Below are 27,105 nucleotides of genomic sequence, written 5' to 3' on the forward strand. Positions count from 1 at the left end.
TATGGTCCCCCTTTTACAAAATCACAATAACAGTTTTTAGCGCAGAGAGCCTATGAGCATCGAGAGCAGCGCAGGGCATTCAGCGCAGCTCCCTGCGCTAAAAACCGCTATCGCAGTTTAGTATATTTGTCTATTTTTGTATAGTTGTTACTGCACAATCTTCCCCACAACAACTGCTCTCATATTCTGTTAGTTATTAACCTCCATCTATGTAAGCTTTACTCAATTGTAGCATCCTTTTAATCATTGTAAACTGCATAGAACTTCACGGTCCTGCGGTATATAAACTGCTATTATTATTATTATTATTAAAGTCATCTGCCTTGACCTCTTTGAAAAAACCCGGAATATACACTTCCCCCTCCCTATTCGCGGTTTTGATTATCTGCGTTTTTTTCCCCAGCTCCCCCCCTCCCCGATAATCACTCATCGGCATCGAAAAAAAACCGGCCACGGGACTTAGAGGGAGGCCATCAGAGGCGGAGGGGGGTAATCGGAGCATGGACCTTACCTGGTAGTCTAGCGCTGACACGGGGCAGGAGCGATCTTCCTACACTTCTGTACCGTGAGGAGCCGTGTTGCGAGTTCCTTTGGTCTCACGAGATTACATCAGGGAGTTCCTGTTGTAGTCTCGTGAGATCATGGGAACTCAGCAGCACGGCTCTACATAGGGCAGGAGTGTAGAAAGATCGCTCCTGCCCCGCATCAATGCTAGACCACCAGGTAAGGTCCGAGGGTGGATCAGAGCCGGCTAAAAGTTATTTGCAATTTTTCCCTATTCGCAGGCTGGCTCTGCCCCTAACCCCCGCAAATAGGGAGGGAGAAGTTTAAATAATTAACATTTTCTCTGCATACAGTGTGCTTTGTGGGTTTTTTTTAATTTTATTGTTGGTAGATCATTTTGATTTGGTCATTTTAAAAGTAACTCGCAAGACCAAAAAGTGTGGGCACTCACTCCTGCTCTATAACATCTGCTGGTTACATTTATGTCAGAGGAGACAGGACCAGAGATACGGTCCCACGCTACTTCATTGGTTATTCATTAGCATGGAACTGGCGTAGGTGCAATTGGAGGGATAAAATTATGCTGTAGAGATGGATAGGATGGGAGAGAAACAGGGCAAGACTGAATGGATGAAAGGGAGAAAGAAATGGGACAATACTGGATGGGTGGAAAGGAAAACAAAACACAGGGAAAAACTGAATGGGAAAAGGAGAAAGAAAAACAGAACAGGGCAATGGTAGAGTAGGAGAAAGAAAGAGAGGGCAATCATGAATAAGGAGGTGAGGGAGAGAGAGAAGGGTGGTGCTGAATGGGCTGGAAGAGACGGCAGAGAAAATACTGCATAGGAGGAGGAAAAGAAAGACAAGCAGTGCTGGGGAGAGGTGCAGTGAGTGGGGTAGAGAGGAGATACTGGATGGTGAAGGGAAGAGGAAGAGAGACAGAGGAAATACTTGATGGCAAGAGGGCGCGAGTGTGTTTGCGCACGTGTCTAGGCCCTCCGAATGCTATGAACTATTAAACATAGACCCCGAAAAAAAAAAAAAAAGGTTGGACTCTTATCACCATCGGTTCTCAAGTCACGTTTCAATCAGTAGTGTTAAAAGAAACATTTCTAAGTATTCAACTTCGATTAAATCACAAGCCTCCCGACAAAGTTATTGCCCCCAAGACAAACTCATTTTCGTATTCCTTTCAGTTTTACTTAACATTCCTTGACAAAGGCGACTGCAAAAAAGGGGCCCTTTCCCCCATCCCAATCATAAAAACAAAATCGGCGATCTAAAAAGGAGAAAAATATTAGTCATTTGTACATATGGACTTCAATAGTTCTTAACGTTCCCAAACACTTTAAATAAACTTCTTCATGCTTTATTCAGTTGAACGCTCCCCGTTCTAGAATCATTGAAAACAAAAACAGATATCAAGATCACAAAGATAGGTTTTAGTGTTTGTTAATTATTAATATACCACCTTTCTGTGGCAGGAAACGGGGAGGGGACCCTAGTCACAATCATGTCTTATTCTTCCAAGTAGGACACTTACCAAGTATGAAAGACACCAGTCTGTCTACCAGTCCTCACCGCGTAATAATAATTCATCGTGTAAAGCTTAGAATTGCAAAATCGAACCACCTCCAGACTTCTATCAAGGACTAAAGGAAAAAGCCGCGAAACCAAAATACAAGAAGCGACACAAGGCGAGCCACACCTATCACCTGCAATTCGCAGGGCTCTGGCCCCACCTCCGTCTCCCGGCTGCTACCATCTCATTGGCTGAGCAGTACAGGCTGGTCAGTATAGCTCTGGCTGAATTTTGTAAATTATGCTTCAATAAACATTACAATCCAAAATGAAGTCGTAAGTAAATAATTGGATGCAGGAATGGAGAATTATATCTGCAATACTTCATATTAAGAAGCCATTATCCTTGACGATTGTATTTGGATCTTTAGCTTTAATGACATCTCTGGATCAAGCTGTTATGAAGCTGCATATTCTCTTGGTAATTGCTATAAAAGCAATTTTATCTACTTAGAATGACAATTCTATGCTTAACGTTCACTTTTGGTGGCAATGAGTTTTGCAAGTTCACAAATTCGAGTTATCTTAAGGTGATAAGCTAGGACAGTGTTTCTCAACACGCAGTATGTGTACCCTTAGGAGTACGTGAGCCACTTGTTGGGGTACGCGGCACTGGCCGTCGCCGCTGAGGATATCGCATGCCCACCCGCATCCCTCCATTGAGGCCGGCAGCAGGATCTAATCTAATCTTCTATTTGTGCGTCGCTCATACCTATACAGGCTCAAGGCAACTGTAAAGAGAAGAGAGGAGGTGGATAGGTAAGAGGGAGAGAGGAGGAAGGAAAAGGGAGAGAAGAGAGGATAAAGGAGATTAAGTATCGAACAGATGGGTTTTCAGTTTTCTTCAGAAGATGATGTGGCAAGGTTCAGTTCTGGTCTTTTCTGTAAGGCCATTCCAAGTTTTGACTCCTAGGAAGGTAAGCGTGGAGTGAAAAACTCGTTTATAGTGAAGATCTTTAGTGGATGGGAGATTTAATAGCATCCGGTTGAGGGTTCTGCTGGAAGTAGTGGCGTACCAAGAGGGGGCGGTCCGACCCGGGTGCACGCCCTAGGTGGGGTGCATAGCCATCCGGGTCCGGGTCCGGAATGGCCTGCCCTACTGTTGAAAAAGACCGGCAGACGCAGGGAGTTGCGGTAAGGTCCCGCGATGACTGCGTCTGCCAGGTCCACTCCCTCTGATGTAACTTACTTCTTTTGGAGCAGAGCCGGCAGACGTACTCATCGCGGGACCTTCCTGCACCTCAGCGCGGCTGCCAAGTCTGCACCAGAGCAAGTATGTCGGAGTGGGGTGGACCGGCAGCCGGCAGTTACAGTCATTACAGGACCTTGCTGCATGAAGGGAGAGAAGGGAGCAGGACTTCTGGTATGGAAGAGTGGTGGAGGGAGAGAAAGGGGGTAGGGTGGTATGGAAGGGTTGTACTGATGGAATTGGTGTGCAGGGAAAGGGGAGTGAGGCATAAGGGGAAAGGATACTGGATGGAATTGGAATGGAGGGAAAGAAAGGGGGTAGATGCTAATTGAAGAGGGGTGGATGGAGAGAGAAAGGGCAGACAATGGATGGTAGTGGGGAGGGGAGGGTGGGAGCCTATGCTGGATGGAAGTACGGATGGGAGAGATAAGGGAATTAATGCAGGAAGGAAATGGGAGGAGATAAAGAGGGGAGCAGATGTTGGATGGAAGTGGACAGACAGAGAAGGTACTAGATGGAAGGGGTAGAGAAAGAGGGCACATGATGGAAGGAGGGGATAAATAAAAGGAGGGCACATGATGGGGGAAAGGATTTAGTTAGTGAAATACTGGAGGGGGGAGGGAAAGAGGTGGCGAGCTGTAGGTAGACAGTAAAAAAGAAAATTGATGAGAGGGTAGTAAGAACGTAACCTAGACTGATGCAGAAAATAAATTGAAAAGGAAATTGAGGGAAAAAAGGGATTACAGAGGAGAGGTGTGGGAGAGGGAAGGAGAGAAGAGAGATGCCAGACCAATGGGGGTGAAAGGAGAGATGGAAGGGGGAGGCATACAGTTTCTGGAAGGGGCATAGAAGGAGAGAAGATGCCATATAGGGCCAGAGAGACGGCAGACAATGGATGGAAGGAAGAGAGTAACAAGAAGATGAGGAAAGCAGAAACCAGAGAAGACAAAGGTAGAACAAAAATTTCCTATTTATTTATTGCTTTAGGAGATATGTGTCACTGTTTCTGTAGTGTTGCATTGTATGCAGAATCCAGCTTCTTGCTGGTTCAATTTAACCTTTGTCTATGTATTTCTATTTTATCTACCCTTTTACAAAACTGTGGAGCATTTTTTAGCGCCAGCCGTGATGGTAGCAGCTCTGATGCTCAGAATTCTACCACCATGGTTTAAAACAACACTACAGTTTTGTAAAAGGAGGAGGGATTAGTTTGTGATTACATATTCCATACTAGGCGAAGGTGTTTTCTGTGTTCGAAATACAGTAGAACCTCGGTTTGCGAGTAACGCAGTTTGCGAATGTTTTGCAAGACGAGCAAAACACTCGGCAAACTTTTGTCTCGCAAACCGAGCACCTTCCCGATAAACGAGCTCTCAGCAATGGTGGGTACCTGCCTGTGGGTGCTGCAGCGGTTTCAGCGTGGTGGCTTCCTTCCCTCAGGGTTCCTGTGCGGCTGCCCTCCTGCTTCGGCCCAATCACAGTGGAGCTGCCATGAAGATGAAAGCTTTTAAAAAAGAAGCTGTAGTGGTGCCGCAAGGGCTGTTGGGTAGCAGAGTTCACCTCCCACACCTGCTCCAACTCCTTCCCTTGCAGCTGCAGCCGTTTTAGTCAGCTGGGGCAACTCCTGATCACAGTGGAGCTGCCCTGAAGATGAAAATCTTTAATAAAGAAGCTGTAGTGGTGCCGCACCTTTTGTTAATTGCTTGTTAGGCGATGCATTCTCTACCTTTTTCTTTTACCTGGTTTCCCAGACATATTACCAGAAAAATTACCAACTTAGTTTGTTATAGACAGAGATACTTGATTTTCAAAAGATTCCTTCAGCAGAGCTACAGCTTCAAACTTCCATCTTAGATTTGCTCATTCTAGAACATCCGTCCTTCTATTCTAGGGATTCCTCCTTCCTGCCCGCTACCCCTCTGCCAAAGCCACTGCCAAGGATCCCTCCTTCCTGCCCGCCACCCTCCACTGAACCAACCCAGAAGGGACGTCAGAGGAAAGCCTTCGGGGCAGCAGGGGATCCCAGTTACCTCAGTGGCACTTGTTGGAAGGACGTGTCAGCAGCTCTTTCACGCTGCATGTAGCTGAACCGGAAAACTTTTCTCCGATGTCAGAGGGAAGGCATGTGGGTCAGCCATGTGCAGTGTGTGAACCACTGCCCATGAATCCCTGCAACAACTGCCACAGATAGAGCAGCCCAGTTGGATGGCCCTGAAGGAAGCGAGTGTGGCTTGAGCAAGTAAGGGACAGAGGGGACATGTTCTGGGGCAAAGAGAGAAAGGGGGTGGGAAGGAGTGCATTGGGACATGGGAGGGGCACAATTTTAGGACAAAGGCTGGGGGCACAAATTTGGGACATAGAAGGAAAGGAGGGGACATGAACATGGGTCACAGAAGGGATGGACGAAGGGAGCACTAACTTGGGACATAGGAGAGAGGGAACTGAAAGGGAGAATTGTTGGGTATGAGTGTGTGAATGAGAGGGAAAGAGATGGAGCACATGGGGAAAGGAAGAAAGAGGAAAATTGGGCAGAGAAAGAGAGGGGAATGAGGTGGAGATAGATGCATGGGGAATAGAAGGATGAGAAGGATAAATGTTGGATATGGTGGTGGAGAGGGAACAGAGGGACAATTTGAAGGGGATGCAAGGGGGAGGAATGTTGGACATAGTGATGGAGGGAGAGATGTGGCATTGTGCTAGAGAGGGATAATAGAAGGAGAAATAGGCATGGGGCTGGAGGGCAGTGGTGAAAAATACTGCACATGATCTGGGGGATGAGAGAGGGAGAAATATTCGATGTGGCAGTAGAGGGAGGGAATAAGAGAAGGACAGTGAGAGAGAGGGAGAAGACATGTCAATGGGGGTGGAGGAGAGAGGAAGAAAAGTTGGACTCATGGAGGGAGAAAGAGAGAGAGAGAGAGAGATGTTGGTTGAAGAAGGGAATGAGGTCCGGAGGAGAGGAAGCATGCAGGAGGCAGAAATAAATAAATAGTGGATGCAGTCAGAAGGAAGTGCAACCAGAGACTCATGATTTTACTGTATTTTCAATTTAGTGATCGAAATGTGTCAGTTTTGATCATTTATATCTGCTGTCTATGTTGTACACTATATTTGTCTATTTTTCTATAATTGTTACTGAGGTGACATTGCATATTTGGGAAAGTCATCTGCCTTGACCTCTTTGAAAAAAAAATATATATATTAATTAACATTTTCACTGCCTACAGTGTGCTTTGGTTGTTTTTGTTTTTATTTTGGTTACCATTATTATTAATAAGATTATTTTGTGTGTACTTGTATATGGGGTCAGGGGTGGAGCCTGGGCGGGGTACTGATCGGTTGATATTTGTTAGACTTAGGGGGTACCACTTGGCTTGAAGAAGTTGAGAAACTGGGGGGGGAGCCTGGCAAGAACTCTGAGCAGACGCATGGAGTAAAAGCTCCTCCAGCACTGCACCACTGTTATAGAAAATCGCACACCTTTTGCTGATAAACCTTGCAGTATTAGGCTGAACAGGCTGCACTTACCTCTACCGATGTCCCTGCCGAAAAATTCCAAAGGTGATCTACCTTCTACTCCTCCACCTAGTGGAAAAAGGCCTAAAACCAACCCCAGCACGCCTGAAAAGATGGCGCTGCCTACTACACTTTCTCAACATGATCTGCTAATCTCAGAGGTGAGATCTTTTAAAGAAATTATGGCTGCACAGGTAGAGGAAACTAAACTAGTGCGGATTGAAATTGAAGCAATTAACACTCAGTTTGTTGATGCTAGACATCATATTGAGTGAAAATATCAAAAAACTGGACTAGTGCACAACCATTTCACATGACAATGCTTTCAGTTTTTCATGAGTATGCCTCAGCCCCACCACTCCACCGCTGTGCTATCTTGTGACTGCATGGAGATTTATGTGGCGCTTCATCATCGGCTGCTCATAGTTTTTTATATTATTGTAGAATCGTGAAAAATCTTTCATATGTATATTCTAAAAAATGTTTTGCTTAATATCAGCCAACGTCTGGGAGTCTAACCCACTGGGAGTTCTGCTACTATATCGTCCCCCCCCTGGAACAAATCCTCCGAGCTAGTTCTTGAGACCATATCAAACGCCTTCCTCAAATTTCAAAGATCATTGGGGATATCAATCTAAACCTAGATGACATCACCAACAAGGATACGACTGAATTTAATAACTTCCTCACCTCTCTAGGTTCCCCCCCCCCACCTCCTTTCCAACCCATGAAAAGGGGCACACACTAGATATCATCAGCTTCCTTGATCTTACGGATTACAAAACTTCAGTCGATGACACCCACTGGGAACACGTCCCTTGGTCCGACCACTTCTTAGGGGCTTTCTGTCTCCCCATTTTCATGTCGCACCTTGAGTCCCCACCCCGCACCTCAAATCCCATTACTTTCCGCAAAAATATTGCGAGTGAACTGTTCTGGACCAAATTTCTCAACCAATTCTCCTCCGCTCCTATGCCTGCAATCCCAGAGACCATCTGGCACAACTGGGTCACCCTCTCCAAGACCACCTACCACTCCCTCGCCCCTCTTTCCACTAAAACTGTCTCCTACTCCCGTAAGGCCCCTTGGTACCTTCCATATCACAGAGAACTGAAGCAGAAATGTTGAGCACTGGAGCGCAAATGGAAAAAAATCTAAATTCCCTACAGACAAACAGTCCTGGAGGGTCAATATCAAGTTCTACAATACAGTACTAAAAAAAGCAAGGAAAAACTTCTACGGTGATAAAATCTCCAGATCCAACAACCAAAGTAGTGCATTGTTTAACATCTGGCGCTCCTTAACCTCTAAAAATGACTCCATCACGCCCGCCTGCTCTCCATCAGCTGACGATCTAGCAAAGTTCTTCAATGAAAAGGTCACTACCTTAAGATGCTCCTTCCCACCAGCAGTTTCTTACAACTCCCTGATACCCTCCGACTCCAACACTACCCTAACTGTTTCCAACCCTATCCCAGCTGATAGATCCTGGACTGCCTTTGAGCATGTATCTGAATCCCAGGTCTCTAAACTCTGCTTCAAACTGAAAGCCTGCAATTGCGCCTTGGACCCATTCCCCTCCTACCTATATGAGAATATTCCCGCACAGGCCATTTCATCTCTTACCAAACTTATAAACGCTGCCTTACTGTCCAGCCTATTTTCTGCAGAAATGGGTCATATTGCCCTGTCCCCACTACTGAAAAAAGCAGACCTAGACCCCTCCTCACCTTCCAACTACCGCCCAATAGCAAATATTCCCCTCCTGACCAAGATGCTAGAGTCCATCATATCTACCCAACTCTCATCCTATTTAGAGAGATTATCCATTCTCCTTCCTTATCAATATGGCTTTAGATCCAACTTCAGCACCGAAACCCTATTGGCCTCACTAATCTCAAAGGTTCAACAACTTCATTCTCGTAATAAGTTTGCTGTTCTTCTACAATTCGATCTTTCTGCAGCATTTGACGTTGTCCATCATGATATTCTTATTTTCCAACTTTCTGAGATTGGCATTAGCTCTACAGTCCTAGACTGATTCTATAAATTTTTACGCTCCTGCTCTTACACTGTTAATATGAATGGCACCTCATCCTCTCCTTGGAAACCGATTTGCGGAGTCCCGCAGGGCTCACCTTTATCCCCTATTCTCTTCAACATCTATATGTCCTCCCTGAAACTCCTCCACCTTTCCCCCCTGGAAACACTTTACACTTATGCTGATGACATCCTTGTCCTCCTCGAGACCGACTTAAACCTCACCAACCTCTCTGAGAACATTTCCTCATGTATAACAAGCCTCCAATCCTGGGCCCTCATCGTACAAATGAAACTAAACGAGTCCAAAACAAAACTACTTTGGCTCGGCCCAAAATTAGATCAGCTACCCACTCTTATCCCTTTGCCCTCGGGCACCACATTGCAGCTTGAGTTCTCTAGCAAAGTTCTGGGCATCATCATTGACTCTACACTATCCTTCAATGACCACCTCAACTCCTTGGTAAAAAAATGCTTTTTCAGCCTTCACATGCTGAGGAAGGCAAGATCCTGTTTCCATCATCAACACTTTGCTGTCCTCGTACAATCCATCATCCTCTCCAGATTGGACTATTGTAACTCCATCTACTTAAACCTGACAAAGAAAAGCCTTCAAAGACTTCAGCGGATCCAGAACACTGCAGCTAAACTAATCTTCGCAAACAGTAAATTTGACCATGTCTCCCCACTCCTGTCCAAACTTCACTGACTTCCAGTAGTCTCTAGGTTCCACTTTAAATGCGCCTGCCTAACCTTCAAGATCCTACATGGCATCCTTCCTCCCCTTTTCCCACTATCTTGGAATTCCTCGAATCCCAACATCACCAGAGCCACCCAACAATTCAAACTATCCTTCCCCTCATTAAAAGACATATCCCTTCCAGGAAAACTAGGTGCATCCCTCTCCTTCAGATGCACCGAGCTCTGGAATAACCTTTCTGCCCCACTTCGGAATCTGGGCGTCCTCCAACTTTTCCGAAAACATCTGAAAACCTGGCTATTCTCAAAAATGTAATATGTCCTCCTCCTTGCTATACTAAGTCCCTCTAAACTTTCTCTTCACTGTCCTGTTACCCTCTTTGGAGTTCCTTTTCTACACCATTTCCTGTAAACCGTGCCAAGCTCTACGATTGTGGAGATGATGCGGTATACAAACTTAAGTTTTAGTTTAGTTTAGTTAGATTACCCGAACAAGCGGAAGATTCTAGAGTCATCAGTTTCTTATCTGAATTCTTACCTGATGCCCTAGACCTGCAACTCAAAGAACCCTTTGAGTTTGAGTGCGTGCATCGTGTTCCTTCTCATCTTTCTCCCTCCCAGAAGTCCCCGAGGCTGATTGTAGCGAAACTTCTGCGATTTCAACATGTTTTTAAACATCATGGATGCAGCAAAATCACAGTCTCACCTGCTTTATCAAGGGAAACGTCTGTACATCGTCCCAGATCTAGCAAAATCGACTGCCTCCAAATGCAAGGAGTTTCTCTCGCTGAGACAAGAGCAGAAGGACATCAGAGCAAAATTTGGCCTCATGTACCCTGCCAGGATGAAAGTAATTTATTATAATAATCACACCTCCACATATGTGATCCCAGTGGAACTCAGAAATTTTCTGGACTCGATCAAAATGCAGTGACTCTGTTTACTGACTGCTATTTCTAATACTGCATTCTCCTGTTAAATGCCTTTCCCAGTGCTCTTGGTTTTTCGGCAAGGAATGGCATTGATTCTTGTTTGTTCTGGATGGTAGTGGATATTCCACTGCGCTCTTTCTATTGTACTTACAGGTACACCCGCAAATTGCTTACTTTATGTGCCCACCATGCTTCTCCTAGATGAGAGCTGGATGGACGCTATTAATCTTTGTTTTTCTCTCTACAGGTCACTTCTCTTTTATCCCTTTCTTTTTAGTAGTTTTCTTACCTTTTTCTTTTCTGTACTTTTGATGCATTTGAGGTTTTCTTATTTTTGTATCTTTTCATGCTTTTTGTCCTATGGCTGAACTGCATGTTATTTCTTATAATATAAATGGTTTAAATCACCCAATCAAACGTACTAAAGTAGCTACTTACCTAAAAGCCAAAACCCCTGACATTATACTTCTTCAAGACACTCAATTTCTACTGCAGCTCAAAAATTTACTATATCAGGATACTTCAATCATATTTTCTCTCCGGCAACCATTAAGAAAAAGAATGGAGTATCTATCCTTTTTAAAAATAGCTTACCCATTTCCATTCTCTCCCATAGAACTGATTCAGAAGGCATATGGTGTCTGGCTCATGTTAGGTTGCATTGTACCGAATTTATACTTCTTAATGTATATGGCCCAATATATGATCAACCGGAATTTTTCAGAGATCTTCAGAAAGTTCTGCTGGAATATGCTAATTACTCTATACTAGTAGGAGGAGACTTTAATCAGACCCTTGATTTAATTTTAGATAGATCCTCCTTGTGTAAACTTTCCAAATCCAAATCCCATATAGAAGTCCACAATCTTATTGATAACTTTTCCCTGATAGAACCATGGAGATTATTAAATCCGAAAGAGAGGGATTACACTCATTTTTCACCACCTCATTCCACATACTCCAGAATTGATTTTTTTCTAATGTCCTCCAATTTAGCTCCATTCTTACTGAATGCTGCTATTCATCCTATCACTCACGGATCACTCCTCCATCTCTCTTTTTCTCAAAATCGAACCTGATAATACTAAATTCTATTCTTGGAGATTAACTAATTGCTTGCTAGAAGATGTAGATATTGTTACTAAACTTAAGGATTTTACAGATGAGTTTTTTTCTGATAAATTCAAAGGATCATGAAGTTGCTCCTTCTGTTGTCTGGGAGGCATATAAAGCTACATTGAGAGATGAGATTATTAAGCTTTTAGCCTGTAAAACTAAATTGTTCCTTCAAAAAGAAAAACTGCTAGAACAAACTATTAAACAATTAGAGTCACTACATATGATTGCTCCTTTCCAACATTCAGATACTTATCAACAACTTCTAAAACTTAAATATGAATATAACTCTCTTCTCTCCTCCAAGGCTAGACAGGATTTAATTATTCATGCTTCTGGACACTACTTGGGAGATAATATCATGGGGAAATTCCTAGCAAACTATCTTAGAGCCAAACGGAAAAAAATTCAATATTTCCTCCATTAGGAGCGATGCTGGTCAAACGGTGATGACTCAGTCCATGATCTCATCTCAGTTTGAAAAATTTTACTCTGCGTTCTATCAATCTGAATCTCATTCATCAAATTCTGATATTGATACTTATCTAAGCTGCATCACGCATCCACAATTACATGATACCCTTAAGCAAGATTTAGACTCTCCGATTTTGATTTCAGAAATATTGTCTGCTATATCCTCTCTGCCACATAACAAAGCCCCTGGCCCAGATGGATTCACCCCTGAATTCTTCAAAACCTTTGATACACAACTAGCTTCCCATCTCTTAACATACTATACTATACTTCATCAGAATCCTAATAAACAATATAATTTTGCTGAAGCAACAATCATTGTTTTTGCCAAGCCTGACAAAGATCGCACTCTTATTAAGAATTACAGACCAATTTCATTGCTAAATTTTTGATTATAAAATCATGGTGAAAACATTATCCCTTAGATTGAATAAAGTTATTGGAACCTTAATCCACAAAGATCAAGTGGGCTTTATTAAGAATAGACACATAGGCGATAATCTGCGTTTGTTTCACCACATCAATACACTTGCCAAGACCTCCTCGGAACCCATAGTGGGATTGGCCATTGATGCAGAAAAAGCTTTTGATAGAGTCGAATGGCTTTCCTACTGCGGGTTCTGAGATGGTTTAATTTTGGGGAGTATTTTATACATTGGATTAAAACACTCTATTGTAACCCGAAGTTGAAAATTTTGATTAATAATTCCTTAACAACTTCTTTCCCCCTAACTAGGGGTACTCGCCAGGGATGCCCTCTCTCACCCTTATTATTCAATCTTGCCCTTGAACCTTTTCTATCATCCATTTGACAGTGTTCTCAACTCCAGGGCATTCCTGTAGGCTCCAGACAAATTAAATTGGCCGCTTACGCAGACGATGTCCTCCTGTTTATCCGTAATCCTCGGCATTCAATACCGGCGCTCATTGAATTGGTTGAGATATATTCCTCCCACTCAGGATACTCAGTTAATTGGGAAAAATCTGAAATATTCCCTTTAAATTATTTTGTTTTCTCCTCAGATGTAGCTCAATTTAAATTCAAATGGTCCTCTGCGGCTATTTGGTATTTGTGAATTTTAATTCACAAATATTCTTCCCATATTATGGAACTTAATATCTCTAGAATCAAACAACTTGTCACTCAAGTCACAACTAGATGGTTCCTCCCCCCTCTACCTATCATGGTGGGGTAGAATCTTTGCTGTTAGGATGATTTTATCCCCACGGATCATATATATATTGTCTATGTTGCCCTCCATTTGCAATGCCTCTGTCTATACTTGGCTTAGGCAAACTATTTCGAAGTTTATATGGAATAATAAGAAACCTATAATTTCTATGTCCAAATTATGAGCTGCTAAGGAGAATAGAGGAGTGAAACTACCTGATTTTCATTTTTATCAATTGGCTTCCTTAATTAAATATGGAGCTTACTGGACACACACTTGCTTACCGTTAGATCCACCTACCTGGCTGGAGGTTGAAAGTCATATTAGCTTCCCTCTCCCTTTACAATCCCTCGTTACTAGATACATCCCACAAAAACTCAAAGCGTACTCTCTCTTGAATGCAACCCAACAAGCACTTCGCTTTTTAAACAAATTTGCCGACATCTCTATGTACAATCTACCTACCATGTCTTTATGGTGTAATCCGGCACTTAAGACGAAGAGTAAGCCCTTCCTGTGGAAAAAATGGCAAACAGCAGGGCTTTGGCAGGTACAACAATTATTTCTTAATGGTAACTTAATACCTTTTGACACTCTATGTATTCTTTATCCAGGTATTCATCGCTCCTTTTCTCAGTGGCAAACCTTAACTTCTACTATTGCCAAAATTCCATTATGCTTTTTTCCTCCTGCTCTTTCAACTATTGCTTCTTGGTGTGATTTAACCATAGTTCAAGGAAAGGCTATCTCCTCTATTTACCGCATCCTGAGAGATAATCACTATAAGTTGGCATCTGAATTCCCGCAACACTGGATGAAAGACTTCTCGATTACTACATATGATGTTGACTGGGTTAAATTTTGGACCAAAACTAATCGCCCGTCGATGTCCTCACAACTTTCCCAATCATTGTACTTCTTAATGTGGCACGCTCACTGGACCCCTTTTCGCATGTGGAAAGCAAAGCTTAGACAAGATGCGACGTGTTGGCACTGCAATTCAGAAGATGGAACATTAGCTCATATGCTTTTTCACTGCTCCTGCATAAAACCCTTTTGGATCCAAATTTGGAACACTATAAAGAATATTACAAAAGGTCCCATGACTGTCTCTTATGAGCTGCTTATTATTCTCTGCTCCCAACACACATCTTTTGCGGACTCGGAATGCCCACCCAGACTGACTTTCTACTTGCTGTTGGGATTCTACAAATTCTGAAGAATTGGAAATCGGCCCAATTCCTGAACTATACTTTTTGGTGGAATTCAGTTTGCCTTTATACAAGATATGAACAAACAGCCAATCTCAAAAAGGATTCCTTTTCTTCCACACCTTACTCACACTCTCGCTCACCTGGGCTTATTTAGATCAATATATACAGGAAAACCTTCTACATGCTTCATAACTGATTATTTTGCATTTTCTCTTTTCCCGATACCTGATTTTGTGTTATTGATTTTCTTCTGATCTGTATTGTTTTGAGGAAAGCATTCTGTTAAAGAATATTTGCTGTTGCTTGTTTTATTTCACTGAATTGTTGATGTGATTCTTTGTTGTTTATTGTATTTTCTAAAAATGTAATTAAAATAATTTGGAGAAAAAAAAAAGAAGAAGTTGAGAAACTCTGAGCTAGAAGCCTTACAATGTATTTAAGAGTCTGGTCTAGCTTAGATAAATACGTAAAAAATTGATCATTAGTGCAATAATAATTCTTTTAGCTGACTGTATTTTATACCTTTATGTATTGTATTATTTTTTTTAATAATTCTTTATTCGTTTTCAAATTGAACATCAAGTGCACAAAAGATTATATTATACAAATTATACCACAATAGCACATTAATATCTACCACATAAAAATCTAGTGATTCAATAAACCCACCCTTCATCACATTTTCAATAGAAATGTACACATATTATATAGCATATTATAACATATTATGTAAAATTATTCCCAACTCCCTCCCCCCTTAGTGTGCTAAAAAAGAAAAGAAGAGAAGAATTGATGACTATTCACCACAATATTTTGCCAATGGCCCCCATATTTTTATAAATATATTTATTTTTTTATAAATTAATAAAATATCAAGGATAAAAAGACAGATGCTCGTAACATTTTATAAGAGTACTTCTGAAAGAGTCCATATCCCGAAATATTAAATTACATCCGCCAAGCCTATATGAGGTAACTTTTAAAGATTTATTGGAAAAACTAACTGCCACTAGTAGCGCCACTTTGAAACCAGAGAGAGTGAAACAAGGATCCCGTGGATCCAAAAAGCGCACGGCCTCAAAAAGCAGACAGCCGTGGCGTGGGATCCGTAGGGATCTTCGGGTTTGTTTAAACTCTGCCTCTGAGGTGGCAGATAGTAACCATGGTGTTGAAAAGAGAACTAACTTTACAAACAGATGACGCCAGAGTGAACCTTGGAACACATTGAGAAAGGCTATTGGTGCCCCAGAATGAGACTTGTGAGCATCAGAATGAGGCTTGAAATGCACAGAGGTAGCCAAAACACCACGCTGAAGCTTGAAACATTAGAGAACAATGGTGAGAGAAAGAAATATATATATATTCATACACTGCAAAAAAAAAAGTAATCACAAACCCCGAACCCGCATAAAAAATTCCTGCAGTTAGTACTTAAAAAGTGACCCAATTTGGAAGGAAATCGCTCAGTTGATCATGCAATAAGTAGCGCATATGGAACCGGAAGCGGCGACTATAGACTGCGATAGGTGTGCACCTTTTCCTTCTTCTGTAGTATTGGGGCTTGATTTTGGATGTGAGAGGAAAGGAAGGGATTTGTGGTTCATTATCAATGACAGTGAGGTGAAAAATGGAGTTTATTGAAAGGAAAAAAACAGTTGGGTTATCAATGTTGTATGCTTAGCTAATGTGACAGTCTTAAGGTTGTGGGTGTGCTGATATGTGTGCTAAGCCTGTTTATTTTTGGGAAGTCTCTGAATTTGATGTATCCAGGTTGTTTACTTTATTTCCGGACTTATGTTTATGTTATCCAGGGAGAGCAGCAAAGTATGGTGTTTTGGGGTGCAAACAGGGCAATTGGCTTCTTGCCTTGGGCCCTAGAATGTTTAATACCAGCTCTGGAGTAGAACAGCTTTTTGAGTTGAGGGGTTAGTCTTGCTCCCTGCCCCTATCCTAGCAGGTCTTAATAAAGCCATGTGGAGCAAACAATTGGGCCATGGCTGTGGTGGTCCACCTCAGTTATTGCCTATAACGTTTTTGGTTTGTCCTTTTCATACTACGTGACATGACAAACAGGTTTTTTCAAGCTACCTGGCACCTGGTCACTAACATTTAATTAGCCCCTATCTTTGTTCCCTTTTCTGGAGCCAGTGACTTGTCTTACCTGTGCTGGGTTGGAAAGGCTTTTGTTTCTCTCAAAAAGAAATCCATGCAGAACATACATATTGCAGGGTGAAACCTTGGCTAGGTCATCAACAGAACGAGATTTAGGAGTGATCATTAGTGCAGACATGAAAACTGCCAATCAAGTGGAAAAGGCATCATCTAAGGCAGTGTTCTTCAACCTTTCTACACCCGTGGACCAGCAGAAATAAAAGAATTATTTTGTGGACCAGCAAACTACTAGGACTAAAATTAAGAAACCCCGTTTACGCCCCATCTCCACGAGCTCGGTCCCCGCAAACCATCTGATCCCATCTGCACAAGCCGCAATTATGATTTTATATTGAATGTATTTTATTAAAGTATAAAAAGAAACAATATTCTGAACAATTGTGATTTAATAAATACAAATATACAGAGCACGGACCAACAAAACCCCTGTCTCCCCTCCCCTTCACATATATCCCCTCTACTATCAAGAAAACTGAACAAGCCAAGTTCATAGAAATATCATGCTAACAGAATACTGCAGTCCCCAGTTATGTCTCTAGCAGGATATATATTTCAAATCTGATATATTCTAATCACAAAATAGAAATAAAATTATTTGTTTCTACCTTTTGTTGTCTCTGGTTTCTGCTTTCATCTTCTTTTCACTCTCTTCCTTCCAGCGTCTGCCCTCTCTGTCTCTTCAATCCAGCATCTGCCCCTTCCATCTACTGTCTGACCTCTCCCCCTTCCATATAGTATTTGTCTTCTTTCTATGCCCCTCTCTCTTTACACAATTCACTCCAGCTTCACTGCTCTCTTCATCTACACCAGATCTAGCATCTTTGTCCCTCTCAATTTCTCTGCTGACCCCCCTTCCCATCTCATTCCTGTCTCTCCCCTTCCCCTCCTCTAATCTCCCTGCAAGCTGTTTCCTTCCTTTTTTCTTCTCCCTTCCCTCCTCCCCCTGTCCAGCAGTAACTCTCTTCCCTTTCCTTTCCCTCCTCCCCTCCCAGCAGCATCTCTCCTTCTCCCTATCCAGATCCAGTAGCAGCTGTCCCTTTTTCCCCCTTACCCAGCAGCTACCCAGACTCCTTTCCCTCCTCCCCTCCCAGCAGCATCTCTCCTTCTCCCTCTCCAGGTCCAGTAGCAGCTGTCCATTTTTTTTTTCACCATGCCCAGCAGCTTCCCAGACTCCTTTCCCTCCTCTCCTCCCAGCAGCATCTCTCCTTCTCCCTATCCAGGTCCAGTAGCAGCTGTCCCTTTTTCCCCTTGCCCAGCAGCTTCCCAGACTCCTTTCCCTCCTCCCCTCCCAGCAGCATCTCTCCTTCTCCCTCTCTAGGTCCAGTAGCAGTTGTCCCTTTTTTCCCCTTACCCAGCAGCTTCCCAGACTCCTTTCCCTCCCCCCTCCCAGCAATATCTCTCCTTCTCCCTATCCAGGTTCAGTAGCAGCTGTCCCTTTTTTTTTTTTTCACCATGTCCAGCAGCTTTCTCCCCTCCCAGCAACTCTCCTTACTTGCCAGCGCTGCGATTCAGTAAGGCAGCCTTGGGTCCTTTGTTGGGTCGCACCCCCTCTGAGGAAAGCAGAAGTTGCATCATCAGAGGCGGTCCGACTCAGCAAAAGCTCAAAGGCTTCCTTCTTCAATCGCTGTGTTTGTAAGGAGAGCCGCTGAGAGGGCTCTCTCCGGCCCAGAGCGAAGGACAGCTCTTCGATCTTGCCGGTCCTGTGTGGACCGGCAGGAATTTTCTGCGGACCGGCAGTTGAAGAACTGTGATCTAAGGCAAGACAGATGTTGGGTTGTATCCATAGAAGTTTTGTCAGCCAGAAGCCTGAAGTCATAATGCCATTGTACAGAGCCATGGTGAGACCTCATCTAGAATATTGTGTGCAATTCTGGAGGCCACATTACCGTAAAGATGTGCTGAGAGTCGAGTCGGTTCAACGGATGGCCACCAGGATGGTCTCGGGACTCAAGGATCTCTCGTACCAAGAGAGGCTGAACGAATTGCGGCTATACTCCTTCGAGGAGCGTAGGGAGAAGGGAGACATGATTGAGACGTTTAAATATATCACTGGATGTATAGAAGTGGAAGAGGATATTTTCTGTCTTAAAGGACCCACGACCACTAGAGGGCATCCGCTCAAAATCAGAGGCGGTAAATTTCATGGTGACACCAGGAAGTATTTCTTCTCCGAAAGAGTGGTTGACCATTGGAACGGGCTTCCGTTGCAGGTGATAAAGGCCAACAGTGTGCCGGATTTTAAGAGTAAATGGGATGCCCATGTGGGATCCCTAAGAGGGTCGAGTTAAGGAATAGGGTCGTTAGGAGGGGGATCTCTAGGAAAATAAGCCTAGGTGGGTGGGTCTGTTAGGTGGGCAGACTTGATGGGCTATGGCCCTTTTCTGCCGTCATTTTCTATGTTTCTGCTATTAAGACACTAGGCCAAGGATGGGCCTGGGTATAGGGCAGTCAGACTATTATAGCTGAAGGACCAGCTCCCTTCCAAGAAGGTAGGAAGGAGGAGGTGTTGAAAAGCTGTTGAGAGGGGAGAGCAAAGAGACATCTAATATAATAAAGCCCTAAGCGTGCATGCGCACTCCCACCTGCGTGCTCCCGTTTTCCGTGCGCTGTAGGACACCACAGGTAGGAGTGCGCATGAGCGAGAATCCCCTGAGGCGGATGTCGGCCGTGGCGGCTGTCGGTGGCTGAAGGCTGCGGCAGCTATCAGCTGCTGCAGGACGCAGCGGCGGCTGTCGGCGGCTGAAAGCTGGATAAAATAAGCATAAAACCCTAAATGCAGGCAGGACTGTAACTGTCAAGGCTTCAGCCTCTGGTTTTGTCCCTGTCTTATCCAGCTAACAGATATAGAAGATTAGGAACACCTCAGCAAGAGGACGTAGAATAATAGATGGTAAGAGATAGTTGGGGAGAAAGACTGTGAAGAAGCAGGGAGATGCGGAGTATTAATTGGAAAAATTGGGGAGGGGGAAGTAATGGTAAAGGACAACTGGAGACGGAGGAGGCAGGTAATAGACAAACAACTATTGAAGAGGAAAAAAAAAAGGATGTGGAGAAGGAAATATCGCTGCTGCTACTGCACAGGGAAAGCTGCTACTGCATAGGGAAGTGGAGGGGGAGGGGATGCTGCTGCTGCACAGGGAAGTTGGGGGGGAGGGAAATTCTGCTGCTGCACAGGAAGCAGGGAGAGAGACAGAAAGACAGACAGCGGGAGGGAGAGAGAAAGAAAGATAGACAGCGGGAGGGAGACAGACAGAAAGAAAGGAAGAAAGACACAGGGGCATGAAGAGAGACAGAAAGACAGACAGACAAAGAGGGACAGGGAGAGAGACAGAAAGAAAGACAGACAGCGGGAGGGAGAGACACAAAAAGAAAGGAAGAAAGAGACAGGGGCAGAGAGAGAGACAGAAAGAAAGATAGACAGACATATATTCTAGCACCCGTTAATGTAACGGGCTTAAATACTAGTAATTAAATATATGTGTAACAAGTCGTTGGGTTTTTGTTTTTTTTTATAAATCTTGATTTTCTAAGCAGATAAAAAGTGCAGTATAGATTCACAGAATTTTTAAAAAAAGCAACCCAGCACGTACATACTTGCAAACGACTAAAACAAATTACCCATCCCTAGCATGACCATTTATTTTTTTCATCAAAACAGGACATCTATTAATATTCAGTCCCGCCCCCAATCCTGCCCTAGCCACGCCCCTAATCCCACCCTAGCTCCTCCCCAATTTATTCCATTCATTTTTCATGTACCCATCTTATTAATTCATAATGGTAACCATAAAATTTTTAAAAAACCACAAAGCATACTATACACAGAGAAAATGTTAATTAATTAGCATTTATATTTGGGGGGTTTTCAAAGATGTCAAGGCAGATGATTTTAAAATATGCAATGTCACCTTAGTAACTACAGAAAAATAGACAAATATAGTGCAAAATATAGACAGCAGATATAAATTCTCAAAACTGACACATTTTGATCACTAAATTGAAAATAGAATATTTCCTGCCTTTGCTGTCTGATGATTTCATGAGTCTCTTGTTGCATTTCCTTCTGACTGTGCATCCTTTCTTTCATTTCTTTCTTTCTGCACTCAGACCCAACAATTGTCGCTTTCTATTTCCTCCCTCCTTCCTTCCTATGTCCTCAGTGCCTCCTTCCTATGTCCTTAGTGCCCCCAGTTCCTATGTCCTTAGTGCCCCTTCCTATATCCTTAGTGTCCTCGGTGCCTCCTTCCTATGTCCCTCTCACTGCCTTCCACCCTTTGTCTCCACCCCCTCCCCTATGCTCTGGCATCTCTCTCTTCTCCTTTCCTTCCTTCCTTCCCACTCCATCCCATGGCCTTGCATCTCTATCTCCTTCCCATCTCTATCCTCTCCTTTCATCTCCCCCTCCTACTCCATTATCTGGCATCTCTTCTTCCTTTCTCTCCTTCCTTCCTCCTGGTCTGGCATCTGTCTCCTCCCCCTCCCTCCATATACCCTGACATCTCTCCTCCCCTCCATGGTCTGGTAGCTCCTTTCCTTTCCCTCTCTCCCTCCCATGGTCTTGGCATCTCTTTCCTCTCCTCTCCCTTCCCTGGTCTTCCTTTTCCCCTCTCTCTCTCCAATTGGGTGCAGCAGCAGCACTTCTCTTCCCATCTCCCCTCCCCAATTGGGTGCAGTAGCAGCTTTTCTCTTCCCCTCTCCCCTCCCCTTGCGTGCAGCAGCAGCAGCTTTTCTCTTCCCCCCTCCCCCCTTGGGTGCAGCAGCTTTTCTTCCCTCCTCCCCCCCCCTTGGGTGCAGCAGCAACAGCTTTCCTATTCCCCTCTACCCCTGGGTGCAGCAGCAGCAGTTTTTATATTCCCCCTCCCCCCCCCTTGGGTGCAGCAGCATCATTTCTCTTCACATCCCTCCCATCGGCATAGTCGCAAGCTTCCCTCCATCGCTGACCTATCTTGCATAGGTCAGCGACGGAGGGAAGCTTATAACTTGCTGTTCTTCCTTGCCTTCTTCGTTGCCGGGTTCTGCCTTCACTGGAAACAGAAAGTAGGCAGGAGTCAGACCCGGCAGCGAGGATGGCCCGAAGAGAGTTGTAAGCTTCCCTCCAGTGTCTCTCTTAGGTTTCCTGCATCACTGCTCGTAGTGAACTCCTGCTCCGACGCTCAAACGTGTGCGTGCCGGCTTCACTTATCTTCTCCTCCTCCCCTGGACGTAACTTCCGGTTTCGGAGGGAAGAAAAAGGAAGCCGGAATTGCACACAGAGCCCCAGAGCGTGATTTCAATTTGAATGCTGGAGTCAGCCCAGGAAGGAACATTGGGGGCAGCAGCAGGATTAGGGTGCGGAGAACACGGCGGGGGTTTGGCGCTGGACCGACTGTCCCCTTGTCCTCGCGCACAGCTTCGAGACGCTGTCCGTAAAAATGGGACATTTCGGCGTCCCGAAGCGGTGGCTCTGGACAACGGGATGATCATTCCTTTTGTTTTGATTGTTAAACTAGGTCTTGATCTCTTGTAGCATCTTCTTCGTTTAGAATTTCATCATCCATATATCAATTAAAATAACTATTCATTATAGGTTATTCATCCATTCTTCCATTGTACAATATGCTTTTTCCAATTTACATTTTCTAGTAATTTTTCAATAATAATTTTATGTCTCCCATTTGTAATCTTGATTTTCAGATCTCACAGTAGTGAGCAGCTGCTTCCTTATTTTCGTAGATGACTATGTTATTGGATCCATTTCTCCTTCCCATTGAATTATAATCTCTCCTGAGGAGGGAGATGCAGCTGAGATTCCTCATCTTGCAGTTACCCCGTGTCCTCGTTGCCTCTCCTGCAGGTCTTGTCCTGGCTGCTAGAATGTACTATGCTGTAAGGACAGGCAGGAAGCCTGGTGTGTATCAAACCTGGTAAGTGTGAGGGGACTGCCAAAACTAAGTTAGAAAGCATAAATGATTCTGATGAGAAGAAATGAGAAGTAAACTTCTCTCATTTCTCCAAACATTTAGGGGCTGATTTAGTAAATCTTAGATTAGTGCCATGTGCTAAAGCTCAGTACATGGTTTCCTAGCACATACATAAAGAAAACATTTTGAGCCCTAATTCAGTAACCAGATAGTATGCAGGTAATTTTTACACACGAAGCATGCCTACAGGGATCTATGCTAGTCACAGCTATAGTCTGTGCAAAAAAATTGTTTGGGCTCTTATGTGCATCTGATGAGATGCTATTCTGTGCATAAATATTGATTATATTTAAAATAATTCTGTAGCCTCCAAACTCAGTGCTTCATGTACATATATTTATGCACATGAATGCTATTCTGTGCATAAATGTTGTTTATTATGGAATTCTATAAACCATTTAGGATTCCACTGAAGAGTCTCAAAGCAGATAGCATAAATATTCTCATTTTAAAAAATCAGTAATATCCTTATTACAATATAGCAAGATAAAAATAATTCCCATTCTCCTATCTTCTGCAGTAATTGAAAACCACGATTTAAAAGAATTGGTTAGGAATTTCTATACAGAGGGACTCAGATTAAAAAATAAAATCATTCCTTGATATAGAATGCACAAGGAAAGGGTCTTATAACTTTATTCAAGGAGTTCAATCTTAGATAACCTTATTGAAAAACATAGAACCCTTCCTGGAACATATTCCACTAATAGATCTTTCAGATCCTCTGTCCAGCACAGTCTAATGGCTTACCATTTGTTGTTGCAGTGTTTCTCCCTCAGCTCCTCATACCCTGTTGATTTTTTTTTTAACCCATGCAAATCAACAGATTAAGAACTTGGAGGTCATTCATGCTTGCAGAGGGAAAAAGAAACAGACCTAAAATTCCCATTAATGTCAGGCACAAAAGACTAAGTTAACTTTTTTGCATTAAAGGCCCAGCATTAGGTAGCCTTGTGCTCAGCCTTTGGATTTTGTGTGTACTACTTTGCAGTTTGATAATACCTTCATTACCATGGGATTTAATTAAACTGTGCTCTGATATCAGTGTGTTTGTCCTCAGTTTGTTCATATGGAAAGCATTTTTTGCATTGATCCATTGCAGTAGTGCAGAAAATTGTGCTCAGACGGCAGCGCTAAACTGTTAGTAAAGCCTTTGTATTTTATTAACTTGGTCCCTCAGTAATGTATAGGATCCATATTTTCCTGTTACAGAGAACTATATAATGAATAGACTGGCTTGCTTTAAGTAATTCTAGAATGGCAAAACTCTGTTCAAGTGAAGTATAAAGAGAATTTTGGATGTCTTTGCTTGCTTAGAGCAGCATGGGCATTAAGGTCTTTTGTAGCCCCCCTGACCTAAGCTTTATAATTTTTAAAACCAAATCACTCCCTTAAAGGTTGCCATTTGCTATTTAATTTTTTTTGTGCAGTAACCTTTTCACAATGAATATAAGCAAATTGGGGTATGGGAGAAGGGTAGAATGTTTTAATTTTATGGGGTGTCCTCTGACATAGTAAACTGAAATATTTGAACACCATTGGATGGAATTTGTCAAAATTTGGAGGTAGAGCAGAAACTTAACTAAATATTTGTTTCTGAGCCTGGTTGTTCAGGGTCTGGCATTTGTTACCTTTATGCTGATCACTTTATGCAGATGGATAACCTTTACTGATTTAATATTCCTGTGGATTTCAGGGATGAATGCAAAGAACAGGTGTATCAATTCTCATCTGCAAAGTACAAGAAATTTGCCACTGAAGAGGAAGCTTGGGCATTTGTGAACTCTGGAAATTCAGCAGGTAGTCTAAGGCTGGAAAAATGTTAGAAAACTTTAGGTGCCAACTGGTAACTTTTTTTTTTTTTTTTTGGAGCCAAACAGGATTGGTGATCTTCAGAACAGCCAAATTACGCAAAATGCCGGGATCTTAAACCCAATGAGGGGCATAATCAAAACCATATGTCTAAGTCCGATTCGGGCATATGTGCTAAATGCCCAAAGTCAGCACTGGGAAAATGTCCATTCTCAAAAGGCAAATCACTATATGTCCCATATTTGAAAATAGTCTATCTGGACGTCCAGGCGGTTGATTGTCCAGACCGCCAGTACATCTATACCACATTTTTATCCAGAATTTCAGAACAAGACCATTTGGACATGGGAGGGGCCAGCATTGTGATGGACTGGCCACCCAGACATGGCAACAGAGCAGTAGGGCACCTTACAGTGCACTGCTGTGAACTTCACAAAAAGGGTGCCAGATAAATATCTCACCAGAACTCCCTTATAGGTTATGATCCCCCACAAAAAAAAACCAAATCCACTATACCTACCTGTCTACAACCCCAATAGTCCTTATGGCTGCAGGTGGCACCTATAAGGCAGTAGAGTAGGGTTTTGGGGGCTTTTGGTAGCCTCACATTTTCCACCATAAATGTGGTTAGAGTGGATTTTGGGCCTGGGTCCTCGTCTCTTTGGTTCACTAGCCCATCCCCCAGGCTACTTAAGACACCTGTATGCAGCTCTACTAGGCTTTCCTATGCAAGGTGTTGATGTTCCGGAGACAGGTATGTACATTTTTATTCTGATCTTTGTTTGTGTGTGTGTGTGTGTGTGGGGGGGGTTCTTTACTTTGTCCCTGCAGTGGTTACATAGAAACATGATGGTAGATAAAGGCCAAATGGCCCATCTAGTCTGCCCATCCGCAGTAACCATTATCTCTTTCTTTTTCCAAGAGATGCCACGTGCCTATCCCAGGCCCTTTTGAATTCACACACAGTCTCTGTCTCCACCACCTCTTCTTTGAGACTGTTCATGCGTCTACCACCATTTCTGTAAAAAAAGTATTTCCTTAGATTACTCCGGAGCCTATCACCTCTTATCTGGTCACTTTGGATACCTTTTTGGCACTTATGTTTGTTTTCACATCATCTAACTCGCAACATACAAACTTTGTCCAGGAAGTCTTGTAGAACATTTCATTATCCAGTGTTCTCCCCAGAAATATTTTCCAGCCGGGTGGCATGAAAAAGTAGCCGGGCGGGGTGGGGAATTTAGTAGTAGGGAAAATTAAGGGCTCCTTTTACAAAGGTGCATTAGGGCCTTAATGCGTGGAATAGCGTGCGCTAAAATGCTCCGTGTGCTAGCCGCTACTGCCTCCTCTTGAGCAGGTGGTAGTTTTTCAGGTAGCGCGCGCTAATCCGGTGCATGCACTAAAAACGCTAGCGTACCTTTGTAAAATGAACCCTAAATGTGTACTATTTTTATTAGTTAATTATTATTGTTTTCCAATGCTCAATATGACTTCCTTTTTTAAGGTTTGACACTTGTGCCAGAATATTTTTAATAAATTTAAGAAGTATCCAATTCTAGAAGTGAATAATTAGATATGCGCCCTCTTTCAAATGGTATAGAGGTTTAAAAAAGAGAAATGCGTTAATAAAGTCATTGGGTTCAATCTAGCCATTTGTTTCTGCATGAATTTAAAAAGATAAATATAGCTCATCCAGTCATACAAGAAACAGCTCTACAGCACCTCTAATAATGTTTTGATCACTAGGTTCCTTCCTGAGGTCTCACTGAGGATATGAAATAGATGCAATCCTCACTTCCAGACCTCTTCCACATAAGATCAAAGTGAAAGCTAGGGCAAAACAGTTTAGGTAAAGATGCAGATAATAATTAGCAATGTATTAAAAATATTTTATTTTTATTTGTTTATAATGTCATTTGAAAGCTGCTTGATGTTAATACAACTTTAATTTAATTTTTTTATAGTGGGTGTGTGTGTGGTGGTAGTGGGGGAACAACGCCTACGTCAACAGTAAAGTAAGAATAGGGTCATTAAATCCTTTGGCGTACCTAGTATATATGACAGCCAGTGCTGATAATTTTTTTTAAACCCTCCTCTATATAAAAAATATATTTTTAGTAATAATCCATGAGTCACACAACAAGGGTGCACCTAGGAAAAGGCAGCATCTTAAACACTGCAGTTAGCACTAGAACACCAACACACACATTGTAAAACTAAAGCCAGATCCTGCAGTCAATTGATCCTGTACAGTCATTGCTAACAGAAAGCCATGTCCTTTTTATATACACAGAATACAGATACACCCTCGCCCAATATGGAATAATCACAAACTAAAAATAGAAATATGTAGACAAAAGTTAAACTGAACCAAATCACCACTTTACAAATTAACAAATAGAAATAAAACAAATGAGAAATAAGAAAATACCATTTTATTGGACTAATCCATTTTTCAATTAGCTTTCAGAGGCCAAATCTTTCTTCAAGGCTGTACAGTATACAGCTGTTATGGTATCCTGTCCTGACCTGAGGAAAGGGGTTTAGTCCCAAAAAACTGCCTTATTTCCATTTCCTATGTATAAACTTTAATCAATAGTTACAATACTACTTGATTCTACGTAAAGCAACAAACTTTTTTTTCTACCTTTTGTCGTTTCTGTTTTAATCATCTCTTCACTCTCTTCTTTCTATTAAGTGTTTGTCCTCACTCCCTTCCATGCA

At 42.8% G+C, this 27,105-nt stretch overlaps 2 protein-coding genes across 3 annotated transcripts in view; one reads left to right on the forward strand and one right to left on the reverse strand.

Moving 5' to 3' along the window:
* The window catches only part of LOC117356517 (ribonuclease H1-like), a 117,541-nt gene extending 115,298 nt beyond the window's left edge, over positions 1-2,243 (reverse strand). Inside the window, exon 1 of the mRNA XM_033935803.1 lies at positions 2,048-2,243. Within this exon, the coding sequence (XP_033791694.1) occupies positions 2,048-2,103 (56 nt within the window). The 5' untranslated portion in view covers positions 2,104-2,243. The remainder of the gene's footprint in view (positions 1-2,047) is intronic.
* Positions 2,244-2,400: 157 nt separating this feature from the next.
* The window catches only part of LOC117356515 (ribonuclease H1-like), a 112,261-nt gene continuing 87,556 nt past the window's right edge, over positions 2,401-27,105 (forward strand). The window contains exons 1-3 of one of the 2 annotated variants that reach the window (XM_033935802.1): positions 2,401-2,506; positions 22,283-22,512; positions 24,266-24,369. In XM_033935802.1, coding sequence (XP_033791693.1) covers positions 22,385-22,512; positions 24,266-24,369 — 232 coding nt within the window. In that variant the 5' untranslated portion in view covers positions 2,401-2,506; positions 22,283-22,384. Of the gene's footprint in view, positions 2,507-21,822; positions 21,938-22,282; positions 22,513-24,265; positions 24,370-27,105 lie in introns of those variants that run through there. The other variant, XM_033935801.1, reaches the window with a different exon arrangement.

Source organism: Geotrypetes seraphini, chromosome 3 (genome assembly GCF_902459505.1).
Source record: "Geotrypetes seraphini chromosome 3, aGeoSer1.1, whole genome shotgun sequence".
NCBI classification, from domain to species: domain Eukaryota; kingdom Metazoa; phylum Chordata; class Amphibia; order Gymnophiona; family Dermophiidae; genus Geotrypetes; species Geotrypetes seraphini.